Here is a 15830-nt window from a genome sequence, read left to right as displayed (position 1 = left end):
GCCCGTGGGCCACAATTGCTGAGCCTGCACTTCTGGAGCCTGTGCTCCGCAACGGGAGAGGCCGCGATGGTGAGAGGCCTGCGCACCGCGATGAGGAGTGGCCCCCACTTGCTGCAACTGGAGAAGGCCCTCGCACAGAAACGAAGACCCAACACAGCCATAAATTAAGAAAATAAAATAAATAAACCCAAAGTTTAAAAAAAAAAAAAAAAAGAAACTTTATTGAAAAAGAAAAAAAGTAATTATGACTTTTTTCTTTTCAGATTGTTGGTGAAATTGCAAGAGCTGAATTATAACTTGAAAGTCAAAGTCTTATTTGATAAGTAAGATATCTTTAATATTATCTAAGATACACGTACTATTGAAATGTTGGCTTTGTTAACTAAACATGGACTTTTGCACTGGGGCCGTTTGTAAGTGATCCCGGCACATTTAAATTGATAGCGCCTGTTCTGGATGTTGGGAGCATCCCCTAGAGCTGGTATCAACGTGCTTGTGCCTTTTTAGACTATAAGTGAACAAAAGAATGAGTGCATTTTATGCATATGAGCTTGTAATGATCAAGTCTCCAAGCAGCTACCACCCCTCCTCCTAGGCCAGCCCTAGAGGAAGGGCCCTTGATCAAACTCCAGGCCACCATGATTCTGCAGCCAGTGTGGACTTGTTTCTGGAGTGAAGCTGACAGCATTCTGGGGGGCCTGTGTGGAGCCTGCGGGCTTCACACTTGTCTATTCTGGGCAGTAAGAACCCAGGAATGGGCAGGATCTCTCATGGGGTCTAAATGGAGCAGGCCCATCCTGTTTTGTCCTCAGTCCCTGGACCTGAACTATCAGTGACCTAAGCACTTACATTAAGGAACAAGATGGCTTAGCCCCTGCCATCCCCCCTTGATATATTTAATGCTTTTGTTGGTGCGTGTAACATACTGGTTTACCAAGTTTCAAAACCATTTATGATAATCCAAGTCATTTTCCTCTGGCTTTTTATCTCTTTCCATTCCTGTAACTATAGCCTTCTTTGTAGCATAGTCTGTGCCTTTGCTTTTCTCCCATCATCTTTGGTTTCTCTGTGTATCAGTTTACTTTTGCTGCATTAAAAACCCCCAAACTTAGTGGCTTCAACTCTAAAACTTATTAATTTCTCTTATGCTGTGGGCTGTGTGTGGTCCTTCTGGTCTGGGCTGGCTTGGTTGTTGCTGGGTGGTCTAGCATGGCCTTGTATGTGTCTGTTTCTGCTGGGATAACTGGGCCCTTCTCTGTCGGGCTCTCAAAGAGGCCAGCCTGGGCTTTCTCATACGGCAGTGGTGTTCCAAGCGGGTCAGAGCAGCAGCGTGCTGGGCCTGTTAGGCTAGACTTGGAACTTGTACGGCACCACTCCCATCCATCGTGTGGGGAAAAGCAAGTCAAAGTCCCCTGAGATTCAAGGGACAGGGAAATACATTCTGTCTCTTGAAAGGAAAAGCTGCAGAGGCTTTGTGGCCACTACAGTTTACCTCACTCTGCTTAACTCAGTCTCTGTCTCAGTTTGTTCTTGCTCTTCTGTCTTTTCTGTCTGTTCCAGTTCTGAGTTTTCTTCTTAGCTTTGACAAGGTAGCTTTGTATCACACTATTCCTTTTATTGTGAATTTTCTTTTTTTGCACAACAGTGTGGGTATATTTAATGCTACTGAACTGCATGCTTAAAATACTTAAAATTTTCTGTTATGTATATTTTACCACAATTTAAAAAACTGAGATGCCACACTGGAGAAACTCAAGTTGAAGGACATTCCATAAAACACCTGAGCAGTGATACTCAAAAGTGTCAAAAACTTCAAAGACTAGGAACGTGTGAGAACGTGTTACAGACCAGAGGAAGCTAGGGTGATATGATGACAAATGTAACGTGGGCTCCTGGCTGGAGTCCTGGGGCAGGAAAAGGACGCTGGGGGGAAGTGGTGAAGTCCAGGTGAAGTGTCGAGTTAGCTAATTGTCATATGCCAAGGCTGGCTTCTTGGTCATTAGAAATATTCCATGGTTATGAAGTGTAAGTTCTTTTTTTTTTTTTTTCCAGACAGGAAAATTGGTCACTGTTATAACTGACGGTGATTCTCATTCACAAAAGCATTGAACTTCTAGTTGAGACAGGAAAGGAAGCTAACTCATTTAACTATGAGTGCGCTAATGATCTCTTAACCTTCGCCTGTGCCTGACAGATACATTATTTGTCCAGAACATGACGACGTTATTGCTGCATTTGTATAAGATACAGGTCTCTCAAGATTTTAACCTCAGATTTAAAACTTAAACTTGATAGTTTCCCCAAATAATTGACTATTCAAGCACTTCTCTGAAAGCGTTAAAAATAACAGAGAACAAAAATAAGGATCGAGCTGTCATTTTGGAAGGTCCTCTGAGTTGTGTAGCCACAGAACAGTGCTCTCTGCTCAGTCCCCAGTGCTTAGCTCGGTGCCTCGGAAAGGCACCGACTGAGTCACTGCTCAACAAATAGCCGTAACTCAGGCTTACGTTTACTGAGGGTGTGCTCTGTGCTCTCTTCACCGGGTAACAAGTTTCCTTCTCCCAGTGTCCTGTATGGTTGGTGCTATTAGCATGACGTACAGTGGAGAAAGGTGAGGCCCAGACAGTTTATTTGCCCAAGGTCACTCAGCAAAACTTGGCAGTGCTGGTGCGGGTTGATTGAGGGACTGAGTGAGTGAATGAAAGGGCTGAACAGCCCCATTATTTGTTATTGATCTTGTACTTTTATATTTTTGTTAAAACTTATCTCAAATTTTAAATACACATATATGATCATATATATATATATATTTTTTCTTCTTTTTGCAGAGATGTGAATGAGAGAAATACAGTGAAAGGGTACGTGAAGTACTTTGCGCTATATTTTACTATCACTTTGTTTGTTTATGTGTTGGTTTAACAGTTCCCAGCCTTTTAAGTATTTGTACCCCGTATTGTCTAGGTTTAGAAAGTTCAACATTTTGGGCACTCACACGAAGGTGATGAACATGGAGGAGTCCACCAATGGAAGTCTGGCGGCAGAATTCCGACACCTGGTAAGGAGATCAGTTTCCTCCTTTTCTGTTGTGTCTGGTTTATTAAGACTTGATTTGTGATCGAGTGGCACTTAGTGCCCTGTGTGATGGGCAGGGCACCCCCTAGGAGAAGACTTCCTAGAATTCATGGCTGGTGACTTCAGCAGCACTTGGGGAATCTTGGTTCCTCCTCCTTATCCCAGGACTGTTCACTCTGTTTCCTGCCAGTCTTTCTCTCAGAGATACCTTCTTTGGGGGGGTAGTGATCTCAGTAAAATATTCCATAAACCAGTGTGCACATAAGCTATCTGTACATGGTTCCTCCAGGACCTCAGTGATCACTCACTCTAGATTCTTGGAATTTTCCCAGAGGTCATTATTGCCCCACATCCTGACCGTTCCTTCTCCCCCTCCAAGCGTGGCAGGCCCCAGGAGTCTCTCTTTGGCCCCTTCTTCACCACCTCCCTCCTGGGGTCTTGCCCACAACCACTGTCTCCAGAGGAGTAGGGCCCGGGCACCAGGCAGTGGAAATCAGCAGAGGGGTTTAAATGGGTGGTGCCTTCTCTCCTCTCTCCCTGAAAATCAGGGCTGCCAGTTGTTCTGTAGATGTGTTGGTGCTGAGCCCTGCGCACTTTCTGGGTTGGAGCCTGCAGGGAGGTTCAAAGCATCCTTTTTTTTATTGGCAACCATTTCGTGAACCCGCAAACTCATAGTTGGGAAGCTAGACCTTGTGTGAGAGCCTCGGTCCAACCCAGGAGTCTGAGGGTGTCCAGAGCTGCTCTGGGGGCTCCAAGTTGCTCCCTTATAACCTGCGTGGTTGAAGTCCTTTTGAGGGCAGTCTTAGAGGCCTGAGTCACAGGCCTGGGAGACTCTGCGGAGGGAAAGGCAAGAGAAGCTGTGCCCTGAGCCTGGGGAGCATGAAACAGCAGCGAATGCAGGCGATGGGGGCTGGTTCGGGAAAAGCTAGCCTGGGGGAGGGAGCAGGACGGTGCTCCCTGGGATGCTTCTGAGCCCTGTGGCGTCCGCAGGGGGTCGGAATGCTGGGAAAAGCCACTCTGCCTCGTGAACCCACACAAGGGTCGCTTCACCTCCTGTTCCGCATTCTGAAAATAATTTCACTTCCTTCATTCTTTCTGAGTCCTCATTTTGGTTTGATTTGTAGATGAAAATAGCAACTTTGATGATTATGGTACTGTTTACTAAGATTTTTTTTGTTTTTTTTTGTAGCAACTGAAAGAACAGAAAAATGCCGGTGCCAGAACCAACGAGGTGAGTCTTTCTCTCTTGTGATTGGTCTCTAACTAGCAGGTCTGTCCAGTGAGGTTGGCTCCGTGGCCCCGGGGGCCAGGGACCCCTCACAGAGGGGCGAGCAGCAGGAAGACCCAGCAGGGAAGGGCAGTGGACAAGCTTTGGGACATGGTGTATCTGTCATAACGGTAAAACCACTCTGTGCTTGTGCTTTATGGTTGTCAAGTGATTCTGCACATGAATTTATTGGACCCTCAACAGACAGCCCAGCAGAGTAGGTACGGGGGGGCTACTGTGTTATTCACATTTCACAGGTGGAGAAGTTGGACCACAGGAAGTTTGCAGGATTTAGCTAAGGGTGCACAGGGAGTTACCTGTCAGAGCTAGAACTAGAGGCCAGCTTCATGACTGCCCTGCCAAAAGCGATGTGTGCCGAGAGGGTTTTCCTGCCACGTGTCCCCTACCCAGTGCGTCATCCTTCTGTCAGTTTCATTTTCACAGCCAGTCCTTGAGGAGCTGTGTTTGTGAGGCATTCAGATATGAAGCATGGGCAGGGGACAGAATGCCTGGAGTTGCTTTGGTTTGGACCGGTTGTCATCCTTTGTGCCTGCATGGCACGCACGCTGTCTTTCCCCACGACAGCCAGCAGAGGTCGTGTGGGACAGTGGGACAGGCACCGGCCCGGGCCTGACCAGCCCTGGTTTGGATCTTGACTATCTTTGTGACCTTCCAGGGATTTAGTTTCCTCTCCTGTGAGCAGGGATGGCAGCCACATTTCTCTGGTTCTAAATTGTTGTGATGCTCGTGTAAGGTAATATGTATGAAGGTGCTCTGAACACTATATAACCTTTCTACCCATACCAAGACACTTTATGACCAGCCAGGATTATGCAAATCAGCCCTCCCGATAGAAAATCACACCTGGAACACGTGTACACTTTCCACCCCATGTCAGCCTGAGGTGTGCAGCCCACACACACCCTCAGAAGGGGCTGAGGGCCAGGATGCCTTAGGTCATGAATAAACCCATTAGAAGTTGCTGTTTCCCTATCGACATTTTTTTCCCCTTAATCCATATCCCTTGCCATAATATCAGAAATCTGATCTTTGAGAGAACAGTGAGATACTCGGGATAATGAAATCTGGGATAGATGGTCAAAAATTGGAATGCTCTTCTGAATTGCAGCTGGTTAGGTTCAGGCTTTCTGCAGCCTGTTGCAAAAAATGCTTAGTAGGCTCTTGCAAGTTGCAGGATCAGTGAATGAATCGCTCTATTCCTTTTGTTTCCCTTTTCTCTTTTAAGGGTCCTCTCATCGTTACTGAAGAGCTTCACTCCCTTAGTTTTGAAACCCAGTTGTGCCAGCCTGGTTTGGTCATTGACCTTGACGTAAGACTTCCATGTTCCAGATGTGGAAAACTTTATTTTTACTTTAAACTGTTATGTGTATTTTTATTTCTCAATTTTTATTTTAGATGTATTTACCTAATTGCTAAAAAAGATTATTGTTTTCAGCCAGTACTATCTTGATATTAATTTAATCGTTCAGGCAGCTAGAGAACTGAATTAACCTTCAGATACTATAAGCTAAATGTTCCAGTTGAGATGTCCTGTGTTAATTTTTTATATGAAGCATTGAAACTTATTTCTTAAAAGATATATCAAAGACAAATTCAACTACGAACCAAAGAACATACCTGTACATTCTTAATTTTCAAATATAAAAGATAATGCAAATGTACAAGGAATCCCTTGCTTAGTTGTGAGGCTGCATAGTGGTCTGAAGGTGATGTTTCTGTGATTCAGATGATTTCAAGGTCTTTGTCATCTTCTAGACGACCTCTCTGCCCATCGTGGTGATCTCCAATGTCAGCCAGCTCCCGAGTGGTTGGGCCTCCATCCTGTGGTACAACATGCTGGTGGCAGAACCCAGGGTATGGAAAACACATCTACTTTCATACCAGGGGTTAACCAGAGACCTCATGCTCTAGCTTCTGCATATCTGAAAGAGCCCTTTAAGGGCCAGATGTTGAAGGAAAAGTGGCACAACTCAAGTGGCATTGCTAGGGATCGGAGTAATTCTGGAAAAGCAAAGCATGTGTATGTATTAGAAATGAGAATTATGATTTTCCTTCCATGTGAATAAGCTCAGGCAACAGATAATTTCATACGGCTTTTACTGTGGAAGAGGTCCTTTATTTTTATGCTTTTTAAAAAATGTATATATGCTAAATAAGCCTGCTCCATTCTTAGGGTGTGGATACTCTAATACGGTTGATTAGTTACAGTTGATTCTGGTTACTCACTACTTAAAGTCCTTTAAAGTCACTGTGAACACTGAGTTGGCAGATACTGAACCACTGCGTCTAGGGGAAACACGGGGTTAGGTTCCCATGAGCCTCTGGCACAACCTTTGCATTTGCTGATCAATACATAACCTTGTTTTGTTTAAAGATCCCTTATCTAATATACTTGTTGATTCATTAACATTGAACTTATGGCAAGCAGCTTTATAACTCACATCTGAACAAAGCTTATATATCACATGCATTTTCTCCATAAGGCACTTTGGAACACTAGACAGCACTTCAGCCCTGCACTTGAGGGCCATGTTAAATATGAAATCACCAACAAAAAAGCATATGAACATGCAAAAACCGTGGCACTAAACAGACCTCAAAAAAGACACTCGGGTATAGTATGAGAGCTGAAATAGGAAGGCAGATCATAGCTTTGTTTGACCTCACCTGGAAACATACATGTTTGGCAACTCAGACTTTTCACTGCTGTGTGCCTGGGTACATCTGCAAATGACTGCAGAAGTGCCACGAATATTGATTTGGGAGTTAAATTTTAGTGAGTTGATGAATTCACAAATGTGAATCTGCAAATAATGAGGATTTCTCTTCTTTAGCTGTGAAAACATCTGTGTGTCATAGACGAGAACCTAACTTTGGCACAGATCCATGTTTCAGTGCCAAGCTTGTGACTGGTGGCTCGTCAGTAGCCCTTAGCTTCTGGGTGTTTTCTCTCTAGAATCTGTCCTTCTTCCTGAACCCACCTTGTGCACGATGGTCTCAGCTTTCAGAGGTGCTGAGTTGGCAGTTTTCTTCTGTCACCAAAAGAGGTCTCAATGTGGACCAGCTGAACATGCTGGGAGAGAAACTTCTTGGTATGAGCATATTCACTTTTTACGTAACTAACAATTGATATTCATAAAATATCTTGACTTGCTCCTTTCCTCCTCTTTGCTCTTTATTTTGTTCAGGGTAGGAGAGTGTTAAAATCTATTGGCTTTTCCAGCAGCAGTTTATTATAGCTAAGTGAGAATGATGCCTCACCTTAGAAGGAGATAGAGACCTGATAAAAGATTTAAATGAATCATTTCCCCATTATCTCATATTAACATTTCTGAACAGGGTTCCTAGGGGAAAGCTGTCTAAATTATGTAAAATATATTACTTGTGGCTAAAATAAATTCTTTGAGAAATATGAAGTTTTATTAACCTTGGGGAGAAAAACAGTAAGCCCCCAACATGTTAAGAATAAGGTCCTCGGGCTGCCCACCACACAGCACACGCCCAGGTCTCGTACCTCAGGTGGCCCAGGTGTGAGGAGACACTGTCCACATCAGGAGGATGCCCGTGACCAGCACTGCCTGATGGGCAGGGTGCAGCCCATGATAGAGAATTCCCTTTCAGTGGCTAATGTCATGGATTTATTAGTGTCCCACACTAAGCAAATCTAAGACCTACTAGTCTCAAGGTCAGATCTTCAATGAATGGGCCTATCTGAACTATTTCTTTAAAAATCCACGGTCACCTTCTTTTCAGATTTGCTTTCTATATAGCAGAACTGCATGTACTGCAAACACCAGTAGGCTTTTCCTAACCAAATGGCTCTCAGCAGTGCCTTCTCTTGGCCATGCAGCTGTCACAGTGAGAGTCTTGTGCAATTTAATAAAAAGTAAGAAGTCATTCCTATTCCTTTCCCTTATTTGGTGAGAGTTAAGACAGATATCTTTTCTGCCTACAGTGGCTTATTTGGGATTCTCTGTGAAGAGAGATGTCAGGCTCACCACGTCTTACGGCCAGGCTTCTTCAATTTATGTAGCTGATAACCCCGAGGCTTCCTTCCCCTCTCATTTCTCTCACTGGGCTTTTGACTTGCATCGACCTCCCTGAGCCTGTGTCCTATTTGGAGGAGGGCTGAGGGAAATGCCTAATTAATATCTAAAATAATCTTGTAAAGTCAAGTGTCAGTTAAATCGATCACCTAGGGGTGATCTTGGTCTTAGTTTGAACTTGAAAAAAATTTCTCAGGGTCACCGGGAGAGGAGCCTGCCAAGGAGGGAGAGGGAAGCAATGGGAAATGATACTGCACAAGGGGAACCAAATCGAGGCTTCTCCAGAAAGCACAAGTGATTGTATTAGTGAATCTGAGAATATCCACTGTGTACACACAACCTTCCTTTGTTGAGTGTTGGCGCTTTGAGAGCAAATACAACAGCCATCAGTCCAGCCAGAGCTTCAGAATTGATTTCCATTTCCTTAAAAAACTTATTTTTATTTGTTTAGGTCCCAGTGCTGGCCCTGATGGTCTTATTCCATGGACTCGCTTCTGTAAGGTGGGTGCTGTCTGGAGTTTATGCTCTGAGTGCTTTCCGCTCTCTGTTGAGGGTCTCGGATTTCTCGCCCTGGTGCCGGCTGCACTGTGCTTGCTTTGGCGTGTTCCTCTCGCCCACGGAACCCCTAGGGCAAGTTGTTTACTTTCCTTCAGCGCCCTGAAGGTTAGTCTCCAAGCGCGAGTCTGACAGGAAGCACCTGCCTGGGTGATAACATTCTCTCATATCCGACATGAGTCTTCTGTTTGCTCACGCTGACCCCTGGCCTGGCAGCGTTTTAGCCCCGTCCATGAGTAACGTGTGGTCTGTGCCGGCGTCGACAGCCCGCTGGGCCGGAGGGGTGTCTTGAGCCTGCTCAAGCAGTGAGACCAGTTGGGGGGGAATAATCAGACCCCGGTAGGGTCACCAGACAGTGCTGACAAGCTCACGCTACTGGAGTTTAGTAGTGTGAAGGCAACTGGTATTCTGGGATCACCCTGGAGGTCATTCCCTGGCTGGGTCGCTAATGTTTGGAGAGGGAAGCAGACAGAGCCTGGCTCAGGAAATGGAGAGCTTGGTGTCTGAAAGCTGGTAAGAGGGGAGGGACGGCTCTGTAGGGGGCAGTGCTAGCTTTGGCAGCTGGGCAGTCTTTGCAAACTAAAACCTGATGGCGGGAGGAGACATGCTAAGTCACTGTTTTGGATTTCTTGGTTTCTAATGTGTGTGTGCATCTGTATACTTGCAGGAAAATATAAATGATAAAAATTTTCCTTTCTGGCTTTGGATTGAAAGCATCCTTGAACTCATTAAAAAACACCTGCTCTGTCTCTGGAATGATGGGTAAGGGCCATTGATAGGTGTATTTTTGAAACATATGTTGAGCACACACTCCATTACTGCAAGGCTGAGATAGGCCTGACCCAGACAGACTTCATTATTTGGCAAGACTTGGGTGCATCTCACAGAAACAGATGCTTGCAGGCTGTCCCTTCAGGCATTCACGATAGTAGACCCTCATAAGATTAAAATTATATTTCCATAGTATATGTATATGAATTTTCAAAGCTAAATTTAAAAACCCTGAGTGCCATTCATGCCTTCATTCATTCTACAAAAATTTCTTGAGCACCTGTTTTATTGCCTCCAAGTAAGGAAGAAAAAACTTTTTTGACTCGGTAAATTGTTTCTAATGTTTTCCCAGGGTCAGTTGATATTTCAGCAAAGACTTTAACTTGGTCAGAGGTCTAGAATATGAAAATGGATTGTCTGAGCCTTTCTCTTCACTAGAAAGGATGCATGAATTCAGACATTTTCATGGCCTTCAGAATCCCCAGGTGAAAATGAAAGGCTCATTGATCCAGCAAGTATTTATTGATCATCTGTAGCATCCAACGGGCACCATGTTAATGAGCTTTGTTAGGACTTCAGCATATATATGTATGAGTGAAATGCTTCCTGAAGTATCAACGAAATAGATTTTAAAGCATCTAAAATAGTCGATACATTTCTATCCTGTGTTCTTGTGTCAAGTTGTAGTCATCTTGATTTGTAAGTGAACGTGAAAATTACAGTCATGACTGAACCTCAGAGTACCTCCATCAATCCCTTTCCATGTGCAGGTGTATCGTGGGCTTTATCAGCAAGGAGCGAGAGCGGGCTCTGCTGAAGGACCAGCAGCCGGGGACATTCTTGCTGCGGTTCAGTGAGAGCTGCCGGGAAGGGGCCATCACGTTCACATGGGTGGAGCGGCCCCAGAATGGCGGTGGTAAGCCAAGACACCTGCACACACACCGATTCAAAATGTGGGTGCAAGCCCTTCTTCGCTGCAAATCAACTCATACAAATAATGAGCTTTTGACATACAATTGCAGCTCCTCCACTTATCCCCAGCTGAGCTTCCCCAGTAGAATTTAATACATCACCAAGGGCTATTTGGGATTCGTTGCCTGGAACATATTGTGCAAATGATGGTTTTTTTTTAAAAGACAAGGCCACATTCTTTCCTTTTTGTCAGGTTTGTCACCTGTAGGTGAAAGATGCGAGTCAGTATGACTGGCAGTCATTTATTGGGAGGAAACCCATAGCGCACAGGCGTGAGCTTCCAGACCCACGGAAGGGAATCCCACGTGGATGTGCACAGATGAGGGCAGGCTCTGTGAGAGGGGTCCTGGGACTGGGTGCAGCCCTCCACCCTGCCTTCTGACAGAGAAGGCTCGTGCACGTTTATCTGGGTTATATCTTGGGTTTCTATTTGACCAAGTGCATCCATGGCAAAAACAATTCCGAAAACCTACGCGTTATGAAACAGGTTTCTGGGGAATGAGAAACAGGTTTCAGTGGAGACAAGAAAGTGATAAAGACAAATTGGTGACTTTTCACTCTTGCTTGTAGTTTGCTCTGTTTGAAGGATTGGAGGGAAAACTGATTTGTTCCAGTGACTTACGCTTTCAGTTAGAAGATGCAAAAAGATGGGATACTTTTCTTGTTCTATTTTTTTTTTTCTTCTGGTAAAAAAACAGGAGAGCTGGGATTAGAGCCCAGTGAGGACAGGAGATGGTAGAGCCTGCCCTTTTCTTCTTCTCCCCTGGTAGTTCTTTTCCTGAACTTGCTGAGAGGTGGAACTAGCAAACCAGACAAAGATGAAAACCGTTGGCAACCGGAAAGTTGAAAGCAGGGCAGCACCAGCTACAAAGCTTTGGTCTGAAGTTCTAGGGCAGAGTCCCCAGAGCACCTGACAGCAGCCTCTGGAATGTGTGCCCCAAAAGTGAAATCCTGGATCAGTTAGGAAGCAGGATTCCAATGAAGTCTGGGACTAAGACCAGGAGTGAATTAAACTGTGTTTTTTTACATTAAGGATTAGAGAAAAAAATAGCAAATAGGGTCTCTTTTTGGTTTGTTTAAAAAGTTGTTTTCCATGTGTTGTTGTTGTTGATTTTCATTTTTCAATATGAAAAGTAAGACAAAGTGAGTTTATCTTCTAGTAACTTAATCTATGGCTTGAGCCAAGAAGACCCAATTAGTAATTAGTTATTTTAAAGGTATTTAATAAATTTCTTTTGGCTAGACGTACAAATCTAAGTAAATAATGACAAATGCAGTATTCCCGAGAGTAATGATGGCCTTTATTTTTCCTATTTTAAAGAAAGGATAATAATCTGTTTAGGAATAAAGGAGTTACACGCTCTGTGATGTAACTCCTAGATTGTGTTTAGTTCTTACCAGGTTCTGTCAAATCCATAAACTCTGCAGTGTTTGTTTCTCTCCTCTATTGTTGCGGGATATTCTGTGGGGACTCACTTTGCTTTTTCTTCCTTTTAGAATCTTGCTTCCATGCGGTTGAACCCTACACAAAGAAAGAACTTTCTGCTGTTACTTTCCCTGACATTATTCGCAATTACAAAGTCATGGCCGCTGAGAATATTCCAGAGAATCCCTTGAAGTTTCTGTATCCAAATATTGATAAAGACCATGCCTTTGGAAAGTACTACTCCAGGCCAAAGGAAGGTAAGTGGGCAGAGTGTGCAAGCATTGCCCGATGCGTCATAGCACAGCCCGACCGTTCCTGTGGTCGTGTTCTCCCTTCATCTAGTCCAGAGCTTTGCGGGAGACAGGCTTTCACCCCACACACTGCCCTTGCCTTCCTATCAGTGCAGGGTGCCAGCACAGACTCCCCCATGCCATGTCACTAGCCCACCCCTTCTTTTGAATTGGTAAAAGCTGGCTTTCTAATAAACAGCGCAGTTGAAACATAATACATTGTTTGGCCTGATACAGATAGTAAGAAAGGAGTAAACGGTTTTTGATCTTAGGGGTGTTGGAGAAGGTCCATTTCTGGTCGCGTGTACTTGTTACATTTTTACTTTTTCTACGTGGAGGGGTAAAACGTAGGACCTGTGATGGTCACCTGCTTTATGTCAGCCTGCTCCCTTCATGGTGACCTGATAAGTTATTAGGTCACATCACTGAGAGCACGTCTAAGCTTAGCACACGGGTCTCCCGCTGCTTAGTCTTCATTGAACCACGTTTGAGCAAGTGGAAGTTAGACTAATCTGGTTTGGAATGCACCAACCAACTTAATGGATGAGTAGTCTCAATATTAGCACAGTTACTTTGGGGAGAAGATGCACCCAGCTTACCTTGACAGATGTGTTTATTACACCAACCAGGTCAGGACCATAAACCAGATTAAACTTCTGTAGGATCTCAAGCCTTAGCTTGACTTCTGTGCTGAATGTGCCTCCCCTTTTCGTCCGGTTGTTTCTGCATTCGCACTACAATTTCAGGTGACCCAGGCAGGGAGTCTAACCTGACCGCCAAGGAAAACAGTCCAGTCTTGATCAAAGAAAAAGTTGATTGTTCTTGTGTAATTTCGGCTAACGGAAAGTGTACGTGATGTGTTTGCTTCTAGCCCCAGAGCCTATGGAACTTGATGGCCCTAAAGGAACAGGATATATCAAGACTGAATTGATTTCTGTGTCTGAAGTGTAAGTGAACACAGAAGAGTGACATGTTTAAAATCCTCAAACAAGCCCCCCTCCTGGCTGGGGCCTGTTGAAGATGCTTGTTCTTTGCTCTTTTCCATTGTAATTGTTGCTGCCACCATCACAGATGGACCTGTGGAAAGATCCTAATTAGAGATCCTGGTGTCACTGCCTATCAGCGTTTTATTGCCTTTATAAAGACAAACAAACAACAAACCCCAAAAATCCAAAAAAAACAAAGTTGTATTTAAGGTATATAAGTTCTCCCCAAACTGATATTTTGAAAAAGTGTAAATAAAACGAACAAAAATTGATCAGAGTGGGAAAGCAGTTCTTTTCAATCTAGAAAAGGCCAAAGTAATGACTGAGATACATTTTTTTCCGTTTGCTTTTATTTTGTTGTTTCATTTTGTAAAAGGTAGAAAAAATTTTGGAAAAGTCATTGTCAGTTATTTGGCCTGCAGCACTGTCTTGGGGTGAATGGATGTAGCCTTCACGTAAAAACCCTCTGGAGCAGCTTTATCTGCATACAGACCTCAAGGTAGGGATGAGGGACTCCCCAGACATTTCTCTGGCGCTTCTCGGGCCAGGGCAGGTGACGCAACTGCACGAGCTCGCGCCCATGTTCACCCAGGCAGAAGCGGTGCAGGATCCAGACTGGCTATTTCTGGCTCACATCTCTAGAGTACAGTGTGTTCCCCAAGGGGCCGGGCTGGGGACATGAGCCTGTCGAGATCTGTCCTTTCTCAAATGTATTTTACAAGTGTATACACTTCCCTGAAATAAAAATCTAAAATGATGATTCAGTCACAGGCCAAAGATGAAATGGCAAAGTTTGCACCACTGCTTTCATAATCTAGATGTTAACATTTCCTGTTTCCTTCTCCCCATTTTAGTCACCCTTCTCAACTTCAGACCACAGACAACCTTCTTCCCATGTCTCCTGAGGAGTTTGACGAGGTGTCTCGGATAGTGGGCGCTGTAGAATTTGACATGGTGAGTACCACACGGGGACGCTTTCAGCACGCTGAGTGTTTGCTCTCTGAGGCAGAGAGGGTGCCTCGCAGACCCTGGGCCTGTCTGTGAGCTGTCAGAAGGAGCCTCTGGCAGAGCCCAGAAGGGTGTTTTTTAGATTAGCTATGACAAGTTGGAGCCTCCTGTGTTTAAACAAGCTACGTCGTCACCAGGATTTTTACTCCTGGCCTTCAGCACCTTCCAAAAAATAATGACATTTCAAATATTTAAAAGCTCCCCCTCTGCCTTTTAAAGTTGTCCACATAGAAATCTCATATGTTAAGGAACTAGGATTTCTCTGATAAAAAAATGTTTTCCTTTCGGCCCGTTGTTTCAGCACTGCGTCTGGGTGAAGAGGTGTTATTTTTAGGAAGGGAGGAGACTAATGCTTGGTATACAGTCCTTATAGAGACTTGGGCAGCCACAGCGAAACACTTTACCTGATTTATGTTTGAGAACTAACTTGCACCGCTAGCACCTGGGGCTGTGAAGGGCTTTGCCAAGAGTAAAAAGTTCAAGGAGTGAAGCAGAGTGTCATGAGTACCATGATAGGGATGGGAACAGGGCTGTCCACGAAAGAGTGCATCTTTCTTTGGGAGAATGTTTTTCAGTGTGTCAAATAGTATTGTTTGCCTGTCAACCTGAAATTCTTCCCCTTAAAGATTTTATTTATTTATTTATTTTGATTGGCTGGATTTTTGCTGATGCTGTTTTAATTTTAAGCTCTTTTCCACATGAAGCTATTCCAGTTCATTTTTTATAAATTTATCTATTTTATTTATTTAGTTTTGGCTGCGTTGGGTTTTCGTTGCTGTGCACGGGTTTTCTCTAGTTGCGTCAAGCGGGGGCTGCTCTTTGTCCCGGTGCGCGGGCTTCTCGCTAAGGTGGCTTCTCTTGTTGCGGAGCACAGGCTCTAGGCGCGCAGGCTTCAGTAGTTGTGGCTCACAGGCTCTAGAGCGCAGGCTCAGTAGTTGTGGCACATGGGCTTAGTTGCTCCATGGCATGTGGGATCTTCCTGGACCAGGGCTGAAACCCATGTCCCCTGCATTGGTAGGTGGATTCTTAATCACTGTGCCCCCTGGGAAGCCCCCCAGTTCATTTTTTAAAATTTGCTTAGTGTTTTAAAGAAAAGCCTCTCTGAGTCATTACTGGCCTTTCTCCATCACTGGTGCCTGGCACAGACTGCTCAGCGATGCAGGAGGGAGGACAGGATGAGGGGAGAGGGCGCCATCTCCCAACGTTCAGGGTCGCACATCCCTGCGTTCAGGGAATGCATTTGTGCGGCATTAGTAATATCTGTTTAGACTCAGGTTTCTGGTATGTAACCTTTTCCTTATCCTTTTCCCTCACCTGAAGAAGTACAGGCTAAAATCTTTACACCCTCCTGATTGTTAAGGCTGAAAAAAAAAATCACTTAGAAAAATGCTTAGGTAGTGTAATAGCACAATAGTT

At 44.5% G+C, this 15830-nt stretch overlaps 1 protein-coding gene across 2 annotated transcripts in view; it reads left to right on the top strand.

The window, feature by feature from the left end:
* Positions 1-15830, top strand: part of STAT1 (signal transducer and activator of transcription 1) — a 42873-nt gene that overhangs the window by 23271 nt on the left and 3772 nt on the right. For both annotated transcript variants that reach the window (XM_036857728.1, XM_036857729.1), the window contains exons 12-24: positions 264-323; positions 2829-2858; positions 2962-3055; positions 4262-4303; positions 5586-5669; positions 6116-6214; positions 7317-7452; positions 8858-8907; positions 9629-9723; positions 10503-10648; positions 12202-12387; positions 13292-13367; positions 14261-14360. In XM_036857728.1, the coding sequence (XP_036713623.1) occupies positions 264-323; positions 2829-2858; positions 2962-3055; positions 4262-4303; positions 5586-5669; positions 6116-6214; positions 7317-7452; positions 8858-8907; positions 9629-9723; positions 10503-10648; positions 12202-12387; positions 13292-13367; positions 14261-14360 (1198 nt within the window). The remainder of the gene's footprint in view (positions 1-263; positions 324-2828; positions 2859-2961; positions 3056-4261; positions 4304-5585; positions 5670-6115; positions 6215-7316; positions 7453-8857; positions 8908-9628; positions 9724-10502; positions 10649-12201; positions 12388-13291; positions 13368-14260; positions 14361-15830) is intronic.

The sequence above is a fragment of the Balaenoptera musculus genome, chromosome 7 (genome assembly GCF_009873245.2).
Source record: "Balaenoptera musculus isolate JJ_BM4_2016_0621 chromosome 7, mBalMus1.pri.v3, whole genome shotgun sequence".
NCBI lineage: Eukaryota > Metazoa > Chordata > Mammalia > Artiodactyla > Balaenopteridae > Balaenoptera > Balaenoptera musculus.
Note: the sequence above shows the minus strand (reverse complement) of the source record. Positions and strands in the feature narration are given on the sequence as shown.